The sequence below is a fragment of the Aotus nancymaae genome, unplaced genomic scaffold (assembly GCF_030222135.1).
Source record: "Aotus nancymaae isolate 86718 unplaced genomic scaffold, 86718_ANA_hifiasm-v0.15.2.pri h1tg000049l, whole genome shotgun sequence".
Classification (NCBI taxonomy): Eukaryota; Metazoa; Chordata; class Mammalia; order Primates; family Aotidae; genus Aotus; species Aotus nancymaae.
Genome location: NW_026988463.1, coordinates 35037613 through 35056191, shown reverse-complemented (window position 1 = coordinate 35056191; position 18579 = coordinate 35037613). Strand labels below are relative to the sequence as shown.

General features: G+C 48.7%; 1 protein-coding gene across 5 annotated transcripts in view; it reads left to right on the top strand.

Moving 5' to 3' along the window:
* Window positions 1-316: 316 nt before the first annotated feature.
* Window positions 317-18579, top strand: part of LOC110568941 (kelch-like protein 22) — a 50117-nt gene continuing 31854 nt past the window's right edge. Inside the window, exons 1-2 of one of the 5 annotated variants that reach the window (XM_064362840.1) lie at window positions 317-368; window positions 7535-7801. In XM_064362840.1, the coding sequence (XP_064218910.1) occupies window positions 7575-7801 (227 nt within the window). In that variant the 5' untranslated portion in view covers window positions 317-368; window positions 7535-7574. Of the gene's footprint in view, window positions 369-976; window positions 7802-18579 lie in introns of those variants that run through there. The other 4 variants (XM_064362841.1, XM_064362839.1, XM_064362838.1 and 1 more) reach the window with 4 other exon arrangements.

The window sequence follows — 18579 nt, the reverse complement described above, 5'->3', positions numbered from 1 at the left end:
GGGCATGAGGGCAGGACCGAGGCAAGGGAAGAGTCGATGGATTCAGACGCCGCGACCCTCGGCAAATTCACTTATTCCTTGGTTTGTCTCCGCCGGGTGCCAGGTGCCGCGCTAGTGTGGGGACTCATCGCAGAGCGCCGGATGAGAGCCGCCCCGGCGCTGCTACCCCGCCCGGCAGGGCACCGACGGGCCCGCCCTGCGCCTGCGCGGTGCTCCCACGTGACGGCCGAGGCCCTGCCCCACAGGCGCCACACGCCCCGCCTGCCGCCTGCCGCCTGCCGCCTGCAGCCTTCTGCCTCCCGCCTCCCGCCTCCCGCCTCCCGCCTCCCTCCTGCTGCGAGTGCGGCCTCGGCTGGCGGCGGCACCAGGTCAGCTGCAAGGCGTGGGCCGGGCGGGCCGTGCGGCGGCGGCGGCGGCGGCGGCGGCGGCGGCGGCGAACGCCAGCGGCGGGCGGCACGCAGGCACCGCTGGGCCGGGGGCAAGCTAGCGGCGCGGACTCCGGGGGCCGCGGGGCGGGGTCGGGGAGGGCGCGGGCCGGAGGCACGGGGGCGGCGACCTGAGGCAAGCCAGCGGCCTGACGTGGCGGGGACGCGGCTGGCGGGATCCCCGGGCGCGTGGAGGCCGGGATCGGGGGCCAAGGTGCGAGGCCTCTTTCGCCAGGTTGCGGACGCGCCGGCCTCTTTGCCCCCGCGCGGCCCTGTTGTCCGCGGCCAGTCCGAGCGCGGCCTTCCCGACCACGACCCTCCGCGCTGCGCAGGCGGCCCTGCAACAGGCGGGCGACTCGGGGCCCGGCCTAACGAGTCTCAGTTCCTTCGGCCGGGACCGGGGACTGTAGGAGCCCAGCCTCGCCATCTCGCCCGGTTTCCTGAGAGGAGCCGGAGATCGCACTGTTAGTGCAAAATCACCGGAGTGCGAAACGTCGGCCGCCAGTTCTGACCATTTTAGATCCGGCGCGGGCCGAGCCGAGTGGATCTGGGGCGGACAGCGGGGCGCCTCCACCTAATGCCTGGGCTCCTCTCTGGGCGCCCTCGCTCCGGGCCTGGGTGCGCCGAGGGCCTCGGAGTCGGCTCTCTGGGAAATTCTTCATGAGCGCACCCTTTGGAAGACTCCCCCGCTGGGAATAAAGACCCACTCCCTCTCCTCTACCCGAGCCGCCCCCTTTGCCTCTGTGGTCGACCTTGCTTCATGCTCCCAAGGATTGAGTTTCTTTGAGGGGACACTGCTCATTCGGGGGCCCCACAGAGGACTCAGGATATTTACTCAGTAAAATGTACCGAGTCGAAAGTTCCTCTAAAATGATTTTGACTTTGCCATCCATGACTTCATAAAAATTCATTTTATGACCTTCACTTTGTACCTATGTGGGGCATAAAGCTTCCTTTCTGCTCCCCACTAAAACTTGGAACAGCAGAAACAGAGGGAACTTGCTTTTGATGACTAGAATTGGGGATATGCCGCTGGGGAAGAGCTTCGGGCTAGCTTAACGCTGTGTCAAATGAAAATGGGGTCTGGCCGGGCGCGGTGGCTCACACCTGTCTGTAATGCCAGCACTTTGGGAGGCCTAGGCGGGCGAATCACTTGAGGTCACGAGTTCGAGACCAGCCTGACCAACATGTTTAAACCCCGTCTTTACTAAAGATACAAAAGTTAGGTGGGTGTGGTGGCGCGCCTGTAATCTCAGCTACTCGGGTGACTGAGATAGGAGCTTCCCTTGAACCTGGTAGGCGGAGGTTGCAGTGAGCCAAGATCGCGCCACTGCAGTCCAGCCTAGGAGACAGAGGGAAACTCCATCCGAAAAAAAAAAGAGAAAAAAGACAGTGGGCCCTAGGCGTGGTGGCTCATGCCTGGAACCCCAGAGCTTTTGGAGACGGAGATGGGTGGATTGCTTGAGCCCAGGAATTCGAGACCAGCCTGGGCAACATAGGTAGGGAGACCCCATCTCTACAAAACATACAAAAAATTAGCCTGGCGTGGCAACTAGCACCTGTAGTCACAGCCACCCAGGAGGCGGAGGTGGGAGGATCGCTTGAACCCAGGAGATGAAGGCTGCGGTGAGCCAAGACCCCACCACTGGACTGCAAGCTAGACCATATAGTGAAACCCCTTCTTTACAAAGAAAATTTGAAAAAGTAGCTGGGCACAATGGTGAGGTGTAGTTCTAGCTACTGAAGAAGCTGAGATGGGAGGATTACTTCAACCTGGGAGCTTGAGGCTACAGTGAACCTCAGGCCATCTCAGTCCAGATAGCTGGGACTACAGGTGTATACCACCATGCCTTAATTGTTAATTTTTTTGTGGAGAAGGGGTCTTGCTATGTTGCCCAGGGTGGTCTTGAACTCCACCTACCTTGACCTCCTGTGGCACTGGTAGTACAGGCATGAGCCACCATGCCCAGCTAATTTTTGTATTTTTTAGTAGTAGAGACGGGGTTTCACCATGTTGGCCAGTCTGGTCTTGAACTCCTGACCTTGTGATCCACCCGCCTCAGCCTCCCAAAGTGCTAGGATTACAAGTGTGAGCCACCACGCCCGGCTCCCCCCACCTTTTTTTTTTTGAGACAGAGTCTTGCTCTGTCTCAAGGGCTAGAGTGCAGTGGTGCGATCTCAGCTCACTGCAACCTCTGCCTCCCTGGTTCAAGTGATTCTCCTGCCTTGGCCTCCGGAGTAGCTGGGATTACAAGTGCATGCCACCACGCCGACGAGTATTTTTAGTAGAGATGGGGTTTTGTCGTGTTGGCCAGGCTGGTCTTGAACTCCTGACCTCAGGTGATCCAACTGCTTCGGCCTCACAAAGTGTTGGGATTACAGCACTGTGCTTGGGCTACTTTGCACAGGTATGTATATTTTTTTGAGCCAGAGTCTTGCACAGTCACCCAGGCTGAAGTGCAGTGGTGTGATCTCCACTCACTGCAACCTCCATCTGCCTCTCAGTTTCAGGCGATTCTCCTGCCTCAGCCTCCCTCCCAAGTAGCTGGGATTACAGGCATGCACCACCATGCCTGGCTAATTTTGTATTTTTTGTAGAGACAGGGTTTCTCCGTGTTGGTCAGGCTGGTCTCGAACTCCCAACCTCAGGTGATCTGCCTCCAAAGTGCTGGGAGTACAGGTGTGAGCCATTGTGCCCAGCCAACATAGTGAAACCCCATCTCTACTAAAAATACTATTTTTAGTAGAGATGGGGTTTCACTCTGTTGGCCAGGTTGGTCTTGAACTGCTGACCTGGTGATCTGCTCACCTTGGCCTCCCAAAGTGCTGGGATTGCAGGCGTGAGCCATTGCACCTGGCCACTTTGCACATTTTAACTGTTGCCTAGCTTTCTGTCGAATCACTGTGCCATGACATCTATTCTCCTGAGGTTGGACATTTTGGTGATGGCCAGTGCTTGCTGTATATATGTGGTTTTAAATGTTGCACTCTGTGCTGTTCTCCTTCACAGCAGAGAATTGGTTCATTTTTTTGGCATGTCCCCCTTAAGCCCTAGCTGAGTTTCTTAAATTGTGCTTGGTAAATGTGCTTTGCCTGCCCGTAGAAGATGTCTTTTTGTTTGACTATACTTGTTCTTGCAGTAGGTGTTTAGGGAGTAGCTGCTATTTATCCTTTCCCAAGAGAGCAGAGGCACTACTGTGCTCACAGAAGGTGAGGATCTACCTGGGGGCTTCATGTCTGTTGGGGTAGTCAGTTGTGGAGGTCACCCTCAGAGGAGACCCTCTTGACTCTGTGGCGGTCATGGTGGTGATGAAGCTGAGGCGTGGATATATGAGACAAGTGCGCAGAGTCTGTCATTAGCAAGTGGTGGAGCCAGCCATGGGGGCTTTTGAGGTATTTGTGAGATAAAGCCTCAGCCCTCAAGAAGCCGGAATCTCCTTGTGGTGGATAAATAGGCAGGTTTGAGTGGTGGGGCATATTCATCATGTTCTCTGTACAACGATAGAGGGAGAAGTGATTGAGCTAGACCTTGACCAATATGGGACTAAGAGAAACAGAATGGCCTAAAGGGGTGACTAAAGGTGTTCAGGGGATGACAGGTATCCCTTTTGGACTAAGGACTGCTGATGTGGCTGAGTAGGTAAGGCTTGAAAGAGAGCAGCCTGGGGAGGATGAGGCAAGAGATAGGGAAACTGGTTGGGGCATCATTGTTGTGGTCTGACCCAGAGTTGCGGCTCTGGAGGAGTAGAGGGTGTCTGAGATGGAGGAGAGGCGAAGGAATCGGAACTAGGGTGTTCATAGGGCACGTGGGTTAAAAAGGAAAAAAATATCATTGAGACATTGAGATTTCCAACATTGAAATGGTAGCTGTACCAATAACAAAACTAGACAAGTTGGAGGGCTACTAGCTAGACTAGGCACTGAGCTGGAGGTGAAACTGAGAATGCAAACCCTTGGGAAAGAAGCGTGGGCTGGAGCAGGGTGTGTGAGATGAAAGGGAGGGGTCAGAAAAGGAAGAATTATCATAGGGCAGAGTTTCCAGGCAAAAGAGAATCGTAAGAGGTGGTCACGGGGGATACACCTTGGCTCTGGCCATCTCTGGGGCCTTGGTAAGAAAGATTAGCCAGCCCAGGGAGGGGGAAAGGAATGAGTGGATGGGTGGGTAGAGGTCCCAGGTCCAGGAGGCAAACTGAGGAGCAGACACAGATAACTGAGTATGTTTGAGGGGAAACAGTAGGGCATCCAGGGAGTGGGTTAGGGGGTGACCTTGAGCCTCAGTAGTGAAGGAGACCTATTCTTTTTGGTAAGTTTTATATTAGCATCTATTTTTTTTGTTCCCATTCACCTAACACACTTACTGTTTTTCATAATTTCTTTTTTGAGACGGAGTTTCACTCTTGTTGCCCAAGCCAGAGTGCAATGGCGTGATCTCAGCTCACTGCAACCTCTGCCTCCCAGGTTCAAGGGAGTCTCCTGCCTCAGTCTCCTGAGTAGCTGGGATTAGAGGCGCGCGCCATCACACTTGGCTGATTTTGTATTTTCTGTGGAGATGGGATTCTCCATATTGGTCAGGCTGGCCTTGAACCCCTGACCTCAGGTGATCTGCCCACCTTGGCCTCCCAAAGTGCTGGGATTACAGGGGTGAGCCACCATCCCTGGCCATTTTTTGTTTTAAAAATATATGATCATGGGCCACACATTGACGTTTCAGTCAGTGACACACTGGACCACATGAAGGATGATGGTCCCATATTTTTACTATACCTTGTCTATGTTGACATGCACAAATACTATTGTGTTACAATTGCCTATAGTATTCAGTACTGTGATATTGTGCAATATATATTTGGTCTTGTCTCATTTCTTGGCATACAATTTCTAAAATCTTTGGATTTTAAAAAGGCATCCAAAGTGATGCCTTTTTGTATGCTGGTCAGCAACCCCTATGTAGCTTCAGGATGGGGGCTGGTCACAGGAAAGGCCAAGGCAGGTTAAGAGGGTTGGGACTTTCAGCCTCACCTCTCAACCTCTGGAGAGGGGAGAGGGACTGAAGATTAAGTTCCTCACCAATGGCCAGTGATTTAATCAATCATGCCTACATAATGAAGCTTCCATAAAAATTCAAAATGACTGGGTTTGGAAAACTTCTGGATAGTTGAATGCATGGAGACTTCTAAAGGGTGGTGTTCCTGGAGAGGGCCTGGAGTCTCTGCACCACTTCCCACGTGCTTGGCCCCATGCGTCTCTTCATCTGTGTCTTTTGTAATACCCTTTATAACAAACCAGTAAGCATAAGTATTTTCCCGAGTTCTGTGAGTTGCTCTAACAAATTAATTGAACCCAAGAAGGGGGTCGTGGGAGCCCTAATGTATAGCCTGTTGGTCAGAAGCACAGGTGAAACAACCTGTGGGATCTGACACTGTCACCAGTTAGATAGTTTTAGAGCTGAATTGGAGCAGGGGTCCCCAACCCCCACGCCTCAGACCTGTACCAGTCTGTGGCTGGTTAGGAACCAGGCCGCACAGCAGGAGGTGACTGGAGGGTGAGCCAGCCTTACCTCCTGAGCTCCGCCTCCTGTCAGATCAGTGGTGGCATCAGATTCTCACACGAGCACAAACCCTATTGTGAACCGTGCATGTGAGGGGTCCAGATTGTGCATTCCTTATGAGAATCTAACTAATGCCTGATAATCTGAGGTGAAACAGTTTCATCCCAAAACCATTCCCCCACCCCTGGGAAAAATTCTCTTCTACAAAACTGGTCCCTAGTGCCAAAAAGCTTGGGGACTGGTGAATTAGAGGACACCCAGTTGGTATCCGGCAGAATTGATTGCTTGCTTGTTGGTGGGGAAAAACTCTCACACATTTGGTTAAAAGTCTTCTGTATTGGTTGTTGTGTTAGGAGAGGAAAAACAGTTTGTGGTTTTTTCGTTCAGAACTACAGTAACATGCTGTACAAGTATGTAGCATGGGAGCAATTCGCTCTACCTTATGGCCTAGGTGTAGAGTAGTTTCTACCATCTAGATTTGTATAGATGTACCCTGTGATATTCATACAATGAGGAAATTGCCTCCAGCAATGCATGTCTCAGAATGTATCCCCAACGTTAAGTGATGCATGACTGGAGGTAATTGGAGAATAAACATATTTTAGGGAGAGGAAGGAATGAAGTGAGGTGAAGAAGACAGATGTTCATATCTTGTAGCTGACTGTACTGTACCTACAGAGCCTACAGCTTGGCCATGCCTTGCAGTGTGGAACTAGCCACTCCCTGACCTGAGCTGCTGGCTGTCTACAGTCGCTTTTGGTTGGTGCATGGCAAAAATGCATTTGCAGTAGGTTTGTTTTACTGGTTAGGTTTCTGAGGCACCTATTCAAATCAGTTTGCAGTTTTTGAGTGTACTGACTCAATTATTAGGAGGTAACCTTTAATTTAGAAGGCAGTGCAGATGAATTTAAATGCATCAGGTTCAATCAAAGTTACTGAGCTTGACTCTCAGAATCTCAGTAAAAGGAAGTAGGCCCTGGAAATATCACCCCTTGGCACCCACCTCCCAGACTCCTGGCTCTGTCTCCCGACCCTACTCAGGTCTTGCCATTTTTATGCAACCATTACTATGGGGAAGAACCTAATTTTATTCATTCTCAATGGGAGGGAAGAAGAACTCTTGAGAACCTGGCGTGTGCTTATGCTTTATATTTATTGTTTTACCAATTTTAGAATACCCCAATGGGATGGGTACTTTTATTTCTCTTTTTACAGTTGGGGAACTCCAGGCTCAGGTTGGTTATGTTGTAAGTCTCTGTGAAGTGGGGCTCCAACCCAGGTCAGTCTGTTTCCCCAAACCCTTCTGTTCGACTTTGATGCTGAAGAACATAAAATGGGATGAAGGGTCTTGGGCAGGATGGGACACAGGTCATCAGGAAGAAGGCCATCAGGAAGTTGGACCAGAGGTGGGAGGGGAGAGGGAATTAGGGGATTTGGGATCAGAGGGAAAACAAATGAGCTTGAGGGAGGCACAGGAGCAAGGGGAGCCACAGAGCTAGCCAGTCCGTATGTGGTGGGCTGATGCCTACCTGCTCACCCCGTCCCCTTTCTGTTTTGTCAGCTGACAGGCCGCAGTGGTAAGGGATCTTGTGGCTGTCAGGATGGCGGAGGAGCAGGAGTTCACCCAGCTCTGCAAGTTGCCTGCACAGCCCTCCCACCCACACTGCGTGAACAACACCTACCGAAGTGCACAGCACTCCCAGGCCCTGCTCCGAGGGCTGCTAGCTCTCCGGGACAGCGGGATCCTCTTCGATGTTGTGCTGGTGGTAGAGGGCAGACACATCGAGGCCCATCGCATCCTGCTGGCTGCGTCCTGCGATTACTTCAGGTGAGTTCACTAGAATTGTTTGTTAGAATAATAACACAGATAATCCTGGCTCTGCTGGTAAAGGTACTGGTGGTGACAGCGGCTGGTCTCCTGCTCACCTCAGAGCCTCCTCCACTCCTTGTGGTGATGACTTAGTCAACAAGTATGAGAGGCTGAAGGGGTCTTAGAGTTCATTTTTCTTTCAGCCATCCAGTCTCTTGGGTTTGGCTTGGCTTCTTTCTTGCTCTCTCTCTCTCTCTCTCTCTCGCTCTCTCTCTCTCTCTTTCTTCTCCTCTCCTCTCCTCTCCCCCTCCTCTCACGTCTCCTCTCCTCTAGTCTCCCCTCCCTTCCCTTCTCCCATTCCTCTCCCCTTTCCTCTCCTTTTATCTTTCCTTTCCCTCTTCTCTTCTCTCTACTCTTCTTTCCTTCCTCTCCTCTTTCCTCTCTTCTTTCCTCTCCCCTTTCCTTTCCTCTTCGCTTTCCCCTTTCCTTTCTCCTTTCCTTCCCCTTTCTTTCCTTCTCCCATCCCATCCCATCCCATCCCCTCCCCTCCCCTCCCTTCCCCTGCCCTGCTCTGCCCTACACTGCCCTGCCCTGCCCTGCTCTCCCCTGCCCTGCCCTGCCCTGCTGTCCCCTCCCCTTCCCAAATGCTTGGCTGTATTTTTAATACTGCATTTTGTAAAATGAATTTTTTGCTGCAAGTGCAATGTCTTGGTGTAAAACAGGTTTTCTTTCTGTATTACTCTGGCTTCCATTCCTACTCCCAACATTTTCATTTTGGAAATTTTCAAATCTATGGAAAATTCTAAAGAATAGTATAATGAATAGCCAAATACCAATTTTTTTTTCTTTTTTTGAGATGAAGGCTCGCTCTTGTCCCCCAGGCTGGAGTGCAATGGCATGATCTCCGCTCACTGCAGCCTCCGCCTCCCAGGTTGAAGTCATTCTCTTGCCTCAGCCTCCCAAGGAGCTGGGATTACAGGCACCTGCCACCACGCTGAGCTAATTTTTGTATTTTTAGTAGAGACGGGGTTTTGCCATGTTGGCCAGGCTAGTCTCGAGCTCCTGACCTCAGGTGATATGCCTGCCTTGGCCTCTCAAAGTTCTGGGATTACAGGCATGAGCCACCATGCTTGGCCTACCAACTGTTAACACTTTGCTATATTTCCTTTCTTTATACACACTCACTTTTCTTTTTCTTTTTCTTTGTTTTTGAGATGGAGTCTTGCTCTGTTGTCCAGGCTGGAGTGTAGTGGCGTGATCTTGGCTCACTGCAGCCTCTGCCTCCGCCTAGACAGGAGTTTAAGAGATTCCCCTGTCTCAGCCTCCCGAATAATTTGGGACTACAGGTGCACATCACCATGCCCAGCTAATTTTGTATTTTTAGTAGAGATGGGGTTTCGCCCTGTTGGCCAGGCTGGTCTCAATCTCCTGACCTCAGGTGATCTGCCTGCCTCGGCCTTTTGAAGTGCTGGGATTATAGGTGTAAGCCACTGTGCCCAGCCTACGCTTACCTTTTCTTAAGACATGATGCTTTATCCTGAAGTCTTTCAGTACCACCACTTCTCATAATGCCAGCTAGAAGGTTGGAAGGTCCACATAAGCCCTTTCACTTCTCTGGCACCCTGTGGGTGCTAAAGCCCAAGTCTGGGTAATTATTGCTGTCCATGCATTATCTGCATAGCCGCGTGATGTTTATAGTCAACTCCTTCCCTAGGCATCCATTTTCTGGCTAACGCCTCTCATCCGTCAGGTGTTAGCCTCTGGCCCTCCTACTGAGCTCTGTGGCCCCTCTGGGGTTTCTTATGACTTCCATTGTGACCCCATCCCAACACTTGGCACAGTGTGAGAAACCTCTGGCTTATCTGTCTTGTCCACTGGGCTGTAATCTGTCTCTTATCCCTAGCGTCTAATGTGGTTTTCACATATTCAAACAATACTTGTGGCTTAAATGAATACATTTCTGTGCACAGATAGCAGATCAGTACACTGTTTCCCCCATTGTCTGCACTGCTCTGCACTTGAGGAGGTGGGTGTCACCACCCTTATTTCACATATGTGGCATGAGGCTGAGAAGGATTGAGGGCCACTCATGGTCCCCAGCAAGGTTGTCATGGGACTCCAAGCCTGAGGTGTTCCATTCTAGCTCCGATTCTGTTTGATCATTTTGCCTTCAAGGCTTGGTTGTAGTTCTCTCTCACTCTCTCTCTTTCCCTCTCTCTCTTTTTTAAGTTAGGAACTGTCAAGCAAAATATGTATGGTTTAAGTGCCTTCTGTCTCCAGAAAGAGTTTTTAAAGAATGTGACCCAGTAGTGGCTTGGTGCAGATGTGTCCAGAGGCAGCAGAGTTCTTTCAGTTCACCAGGGAAATTCAGCTGAGACCTTTAATAAGCATTAAGATAAAATACAGGACAGTAGGTAGGGGAGGGGAGCTAAGGGCCCACTGCAGGGGGCTTAGGACCTGTGCAGGAGAGAATGGCCTGAGGCTGCGAAGCCTATGGGATCCCCTGGACTCACCCTCTCAGCCCCTCTTGAGCCCAGGACATTTGGACTGCAGTGTGCCATGACAATGGGGTGTCCACACTCAATTTGGCATCAAAATGATCACCTTCCTGGTGCAGGGTTGCCTAAAGAGGGGTGAACCGGCCCAGGTTGAAAATGGACCAGGTCAAAACTCCAATGCTGATGAGTAGCGAGATCATGTCACTGCACTGCAGCTTGAACATCATAGTAAGAGCCTGTCTCTCAAAAACAAAAACCAAAAAACTTTTCTGGGCAGAGTGGCTCACACCTGTAACCCCAGCACTTTGGGAGGCTGAGGTGGGCTGATCACCGCAGTCCCAGAGTTCGAGATTAGCCTAAGCAACATGGCAAAACCCTAACTCTACAAAAAATACAAAAATTAGCTGGGCATGGTGGTATACACCTGTAGTCCCCACTACTTGGAAGGCTGAGGTGAGAGAATTTCTTGAGCCCAGAGGTCGAGGCTGCAGTGAGCCAAGCCAAGATGGTGCCACTGTAGTCCAGCTTGGGCGACAGAGTGAGAGACTCTGTTTCCAAAAAAAAAAAAACAACCTTTTGAAGAGATGGAAAAGGATACCCAGCACCTGCCCTCCTAGCTCCCTGCCCCTCATCCCATGGTAACCAGTTTTTAAATATTCCTATGTATCCATACATTTTTCTTTTTTCTTTTTTTTTTCTTTTTCTTTTCCCTTGCCTGTGTAAACAAAGTATCCATACATTTTTTTAAAAAATAAATACTAGTCCACAACTCTGAAACCCAAAAAGCTCTGACATTTAACATTGAAAATCTTTTTTTCTGACTACAATGACCCAGAAGAGACAAAATTGAATATTTTTATTTTTTATTTATTTTAAATTTTTAAATTTTTATTTATTTTTTTGAGATAGAGTCTCTCTCTGTCACCCAGGCTGGAGTGTAATGACATGATCTCGACTCACTACAACCTCTGCCTCCTGCGTTCAAGCAATTCTCTTGCCTCATCCTCCTGAGCAGATGGGACTACAGGCGTGTGCCACCATGCCCAGCTAATTTTTGGATTTTTAGTAGAGATGGGGTTTCACCATGTTGGCTAGGCTGGTCTCGAACTCCTGACCTTGTGATCCATCCACCTCGGTCTCCCAAAGTGCTGGGATTACGGATGTGAGCCACTGCGCCTGGCCCTTTTTTATGTATTATTTTACTTTTTTGAGACGGAGTCTCACTCTGTCATCTAGGCTGGAGTGCAGTGGTACGATCCTGGGTCACTGCAACCTCTACTTCCCCGGTTCAAACGATTCTTCCACCTCAACTTCCTGAGTAGCTGGGACTACAGGTGCATGCCATCACGCCTGGCTGATTTTTGTAATTTTTGATAGAGACAGGCTTTTCACTATGTTGGCCAGGCTGGTCTTGAACTTCTGACCTCAAGTGATCCACCCACCTCGGCCTCCCAAAGTGCTGGGATTATAGGCGTAAGTCACTGCGCCTAGCCTATTTTTATGTATTATTATTATTTTTTAGACTAGTCAAGTGCAGTAGTGAGAAGAGGGGAAAGAGAAGAACAAGGATCTGTTACTGACACTGAACAATCAACTGAGATAACCACTTTTGGACCAGCCAAACATCTTAAAAAATCAACTGAGATAACTACCTTAGGACCAGCCAAACATCTTAAAAAATGTTTGGCGTAAATTCATTAAACCACAGAACCCACCCCAAACTCAATTATTTTCTAGGCTAATTGTGTGTGTGTGTGTGTGTATTTTTTTATTTTTTTTTGAGACAGTCTCACTCTGTCACCCAGGCTGGAGTGCAGTGGTGCTGTATTGGCTCACTGCAACCTCCACCTCCCAGGTTGAAGCAGTTCTCTGCCTCAGCCTCCTGAGTAATTGGAATTACAGGCACCTGCCACCACGCCCAGCTAATTTTTGTATTTTTATTAGAGACAGGGTTTCACTGTCTTGGCCAGGCTGGTCTTTAACTCCTGACCTGACCTCGTGATCCACCCGCCTCGGCCTCCCAAAGTGCTGGGATTATAGATGTGAGCCACCGAGCCTGGCATCTTTTTTTTTTTTTTGAGACAGTGTCTTGCTCTGTCACCCAGGCTGCAGTGCAGTGGTGCGATCTCTACCTACTGCAACCTCCACCTCCTGGGTTCAAGTAATTCTCCTGCCTCAGCCTCCCGAGTAGCTAGGACTACAGGTGGGCGCCACCACACCCGGCTAATTTTTGTATTTTTAGTAGAGACGGGGTTTCGTCATGTTGGTCAGTCTGGTCTTAAACTCCTGACTTCAGGTGATCCGCCTGCCTTGGCATTCCAAATTGCTGGGATTACAGATGTTAGCCACCGTGCCTGACCCAGAACTTTATCTTACAAATCTGAAACTCTGTACCCACTAAACCACAATTCCTTTTTCTCCTTTACATCTAGGCCCTGGCCGTTACATTCTACTTTCTGTCTCTATGAATTAAGCTATTCTAAGTAGAATTATACAGCATTAGCTCTTTTATGACTTGCTTATTTCATTTTATCATGTTTTTAAGCTTCATTTGTGTTACAACATGTGACATGATTTCTTCTTTTTTTTTTTTTTTTTTTTTGAGACGGAGTTTCGCTCTTGATACCCAGGCTGGAGTGCAATGGCGCGATCTCGGCTCACCGCAACCTCCGCCTCCTGGGTTCAGGCAATTCTCCTGCCTCAGCCTCCTGAGTAGCTGGGATTACAGGCATGCGCCACCATGCCCAGCTAATTTTTTGTATTAGTAGAGACGGGGTTTCACCATGTTGACCAGGATGGTCTCGATCTCTTGACCTCGTGATCCACCCGCCTCGGCCTCCCAAAGTGCTGGGATTACAGGCTTGAGCCACCGCGCCCGGCCTGATTTCTTCATTTTTAAGGCTGAATAGTGTGCCATTGTATGGATATACCACATTTTGTTTATCCGTTCACCTATCAGTGGATATTTGGTTTGCTTCTATCTCTCAGCTGTTGTGAATAATGCTGCTATGAACATGGGTGTGCAAATATCTGAGACTATGCTTTTAGTTCTTTTTCTTTTTCAGAAGTGGGATTGCTGTGTCATTCTATTGATAATTTCCTGAGGAACATAGCAGTTGCACCATTTTGCATTCTCACCAACAGTGCACAAGGGTTATAGTTTCTCCACATCCTTGCTAAAATTTGTTATTTTCTGTTTTTTTTGTTTGTTTGTTTTGTTTTTTGAGACAGGATTTCACTTTGTCACCCGGGCTAGAGTTTGGGGGCACCATCGTGGCTCACTGCAGCCTCCACTTTCTGGGCTCAAGCAATGCTTCTGTCTCAGCCTCCCAAGTAGCTGGGACTATAGGCATGCACCACCATGCCTGGCCAGTTTTTTAAAAACATTATTTGTAGATAAAGGATCTTACTATGTTTCCCAGGCTGGTCTGAAACTCCTGGACTCAAGCAGTTCTCCTACCTCAGCCTCCCAAAGTGCTAGAATTGTGGACATGGGATTATAGATGTGAACCATCATGCCTGGCCTACTTTTTTTTTTTTTGAGACAAAGTCTCACTCTGTGTTGCATGGTGGTGCATGCCTATAGGCTGAGACAGAAGCATCACTTGAGCCTAGGAGGTTGAGGCTGCAGTGAGCCAAAAATGAATGTTTAAAGAATTATATTTGGTAAAATTTTTGGTAAAAAAGAAAATAAAAAGGAGTGGCTATATATTTTATTTTTCTTTTCGGCTCTTTTTTCTCTGATTTTTATGTTGAAAGGTTAAATCCTACAGAAAAGTTGAAAGCAAACATCCGTACCCTTAGCTTAAATTCATCAGTTAACATGTTGCATATTTACATCAGAGTAAGTTATAGCTATCATGACAATTTATCTCTAACAACTTCAGTTCACCTCTCTAAGGATGAGGAGATTCACTGACATGCCTATAATACTATCATAATCTAAGAAAATTTATAATTGAGCCACGTGTCATGGCGAGCACCTTTAGTCCCAGCTACTTGGGATGCTGAGGTGGGAGGATCACTTGAGCACAGGAGTTTAAGTCCAGCCTGAGCAACGTAGCAAGACCCTGTCTCTAAAAAAATTAAAATGAAGGCCAGGTGTGGTGGCCTGTAATCCCAGCACTTTGGGAGGCCAAGGCAGGCAGATCGCCTGAAGTTGGGAGTTCGAGACCAGCCTGACCAACGTGAGGAAACACTGTCTCTACTAAAATTATAAAAAATTAGCCAGGCATGGTGGTGCATGCCTGTAGTCCTCCTACCTCAACGTCCCAAAGGATTATAAGATTATTTTTTCTTTTCTTTTTTTTTTTGTGAGATGGAGTCTTGCTCTGTCACTCAGGCTGGAGTGCAATGGCTGATCTCAGCTCACCACAACCTGTGCCTCCCGGGTTCAAGTGGTTCTCCTGCCTCAGCCTCCCAAATAGCTGGGACTACAGGCATGTGCCATCATGCCCAGCTAATTTTTTGTATTTTTAGTAGAGATAGGGTTTCACTGTGTTAGCTAGGATGGTCTTGATCTGCTGACTTTGTGATCCGCCCATCTCAGCCTCCCACAGTGCTGCGATTACAGGCATGAGCCACCATGCCTGGCCTAGTTTTTTTCTTTTTTTTTGAGACAGAGTCTCACTCTGTCACCCAGGCTGGAGTGCAGTGGCACGATCTCAGCTCACTGCAGCCTCCACCTCCTGGGTTCAAGTGATTCTCCTGTCTCAGCCTCCTGAGTAGCTGGGACTACAGGCACGTGCCACTACACCTAGCTAATTTTGTATTTTTAGTAGAGATGGGGTTTCACCATGTTGGCCAGGCTAGTCTTGAACTCCTGACCTCAGGTGATCTGCCCACCTTGGCCTCCCAAAGTGCTGGTATTACAGGTGTGAGCTACTGTGCCCAGCCCCTTCTTTCTTAATAAAAATCTGTGTCAATCCAAGCACCCCACACCCTGCTCATGGCGTGAGGTGCTTGAAATATTGCCATCTTCACTGCTGCCAATGTAGTTCCAGAGGTGCCAGCAGAAGAACCAGGCAGAAGTGCAAGCACTAGCACAGTCCTGAAAGTCTAGGAGAGCCAGCCAGACCTCTACAAAGAGCATGGGAAAGTGCCCCAAGGGCTTGGCCATGCATGGAGTAAAATGTCTGGGAATAAATGTAACAAATATGTGCCAGGTCTATAGGAAGATGACTTGTAAGACCTCCAAATAGACCCAGAGGATGACTGGACAGATAAAAAGGTTCACTGTGCCCATTATAAAAATGCCGTTTCTCTCTACATTAACCTAGATGTTTAACATACCCCCCCAAAATACCAAGAGGGTTTATTTGGGGCAATTACAGAAACTTGATTCTAAAAATCAAATGTAAAAAGCAATCAGTGGCCAGGAAATTGTTGAAAACAAAAGTAATGAGACTATCACTGCCCTATGTGATAAATATGGCCTCAAAAATTAGAGACCAGGCACGGTGACTCACACCTGTAATCCTAGCACTTTGGGAGGCCAAGGCAGGGGGATCACGAGGTCAGGAGTTCAAGACCATCCTGGCCAACTTGTGAAACCCCATCTCTACTAAAAATACAAAAATTAGCTGGGCATGGTGGCATGTGCCTGTAGTCCCAGCTACTCAGGAGGCTGAGGCAGGAGAATTGCTTGAACCCCGGCAGTGGAGCTAGTGAGGTGCAGTGAGCGGAGATCACGTTACTGCACTCCACCTTGGGCAGTAGAGTGAGACTTCATCTCAAAAAAAAAAATTAGAGGAAGGAGGCAAGATGACAGAGTTGCCATCTAGAAGGTTGGACCCTTGCTTTGTACCTTATGCCAAAATAAATTCCAGGTGGATCAACAGTTTTAAATAGGAAAGATTCAGCAATAAAAACACTAAAGGAAAATATGGGGAAATGTTTTCTGAATAATATCAGAAGGAAAAAGCCTTTCTAAGTTTGACACAAAACTCAGAGGCAAGTAAATGATAAATTTGACAACACTGAAAACGAAGATAGGCTGGTCCGAAGGCAGCAAGTTACCTCAGTTGATTATTCACAGTAACTGATGCATGTTCTACTCTTTCTGCTTCTCACTACTGCACTTGACTACACTTAAAAAAAGACAAATTTCTGCATGACAAAAAAGCAATACAAAATCAAAAGTGGGGAAATTCCTCATTAAAAAAAGGGCAGATTTTTTCAAATTGATAAGACAGAGTCTAATAGAAAACTGACTAAGAATCTGAACTGCTCAGAAAGAAAATGGAAATGACTCTTTAACATGTGAGATTTTATTTATTTATTTATTTATTTTCTTTTTGAGACGGAGTTTCGCTCTTGTCACCCAGGCTGGAGTGCAATGGCGCGATCTCGGCTCACTGCAACCTCCACCTCCTGGGTTCAAGCAATTCTCCTATCTCAGCCTCCTGAGTAGCTGGGATTACAGGCACGCGCCACCATGCCCAGCTAATTTTTTGTATTTTTAGTAGAGACGGGGTTTCACCATGTTGACCAGGATGGTCTCGATCTGTTGACCTCGTGATCCACCCACCTCGGCCTCCCAAAGTGCTGGGATTACAGGCGTGAGCCACCGCGCCCGGCCCAACATGTGAGATTTTTTTATACCTTATGTGATAAGGTTTCTCCCTCCTGTGGAGGTGACTTTGAGCTAGTGTCTTCCTGGGTTGTGGGTAGGGGATTGCAGGCACCAGGCCCTGCTATTAAGAATGATGTAAAAAGAGCAACTTGAAATTCTATCAAAGTATAAATGTATGTAAACCTTTTGACCCAGCAGCTTTATTTGTGGGACTTATTCCTGGCATATGCATACTCAGGATGTTGTAAGGGTGATGCTGTCCATCATGTGAAATAAATGGAAATTACAAGTAACCTACATGTAGTCCTGTCGGAATGGGTTAAAGAAGTGAGACAGCCTTTGCAAAAAGTGAGGCAGTCCTGTGTACATGGGCATGGATCAGTGTCCAAGCTATATTAGTAAGTAAAAACCAAGTGAGATGTGGAGTATGACTGCCCTGGGGATAGTGCAGCCCTGGGAGGGTGGCTGACTGATGTCTGGGAGCAGAGGCAAGGGGACTTTCACAACTTATGTTGTATTTTAAAATCTGGTACCATGTATATGTATTATTTACTCAAAAAAATGTAAAAACAGCTTCTCTTATCATCTTCATGTTGCTGACTGTCATATTTAAACTTCCGCCCCAGTTGCTGGCCTCTTACCTCCAAACACCTAATCAGTGTCAACACTTGGAGGTCTCACAGGTATCTCACACTGACCATGCCATGAAGCCATGAAGGGACTCCCAGCTGTCCAGATTTTCCTCCATCAGTAAAGGGTCCTCATCTGCCCAGCAGAGGGCCTTGAGTCTTCCCAGGTCCTCCTAGATGCAGCCTATTAGTAGGTTCTCTGTACCACATCCCAGGGTAGTCTCAGCTACTGCTTTCTAGCCTCAGTGCCCTCCCCAGGGCCACGGTCACCCTTGGCCTCCAGGCCCACGGGAATCTCAGGCCTAATTGGTCTTCCAGGGGCCCCTCATCCAGCACCTGGATCTGAAAGCCAGTCAGCTCAGATCACTCTACAGGTAAATTCCTCAAGAGCATCCCATCATGTTCAGATTTCAATATGGACTGTACCTCCCCTAGATGTAGAGGGACCTGGCTCCAAGGCCTGCCTGTCCATCCCTCCTCCTGCTCACTTCCTCCTTATCTTGGGTGCCTTGCATGCCAAGGTCTGCCTTGCCCCAGAACTTGTGCACCTGTCTCCTCCACCTGGAACTCCCTCCCCTGGCTGGCCATGCCCTCTCAGCTTATCCTTAGGTATCAGTTCCTCAGATGGGGCTGTCCCTGCCCCTTCTCATCATTCCACCTACCCCTCTTGTAACCAGTGACTCCCAGGTCAGATGCTCTGCTAGATTCCTTCTTAGCTTTTATACATATATAGAGAGACAGAGAGAGGGAGAGAGAGAATGTATGCATGCGCCAGAGAGAGAAAGAGAGACAGAGAGTCTTGCTGTGACACCCAGGCTGGGGCACAGTGGTGTGATCTTGGCTCACTGCAACCTCTGCCTCCTGGGTTTGAGCAATTCTCCTGCCCCAGCCTCCAAAGTAGCTGGGATTACAGGCACTCGCCACCATGCCCAGCTAATTTAAAAAATTTTTAACATAGATGAGGTTTCCCTATGTTGGCCAGGCTGGTCTTAAACTCCTTACTTCAAGTGATCCTCGGCCTCCTAAAGTGCTGGGATTACAGGCATGAGCCACTGCACCCGTTCCCTTCTTAGCATTTTCACAACCTAAAATACC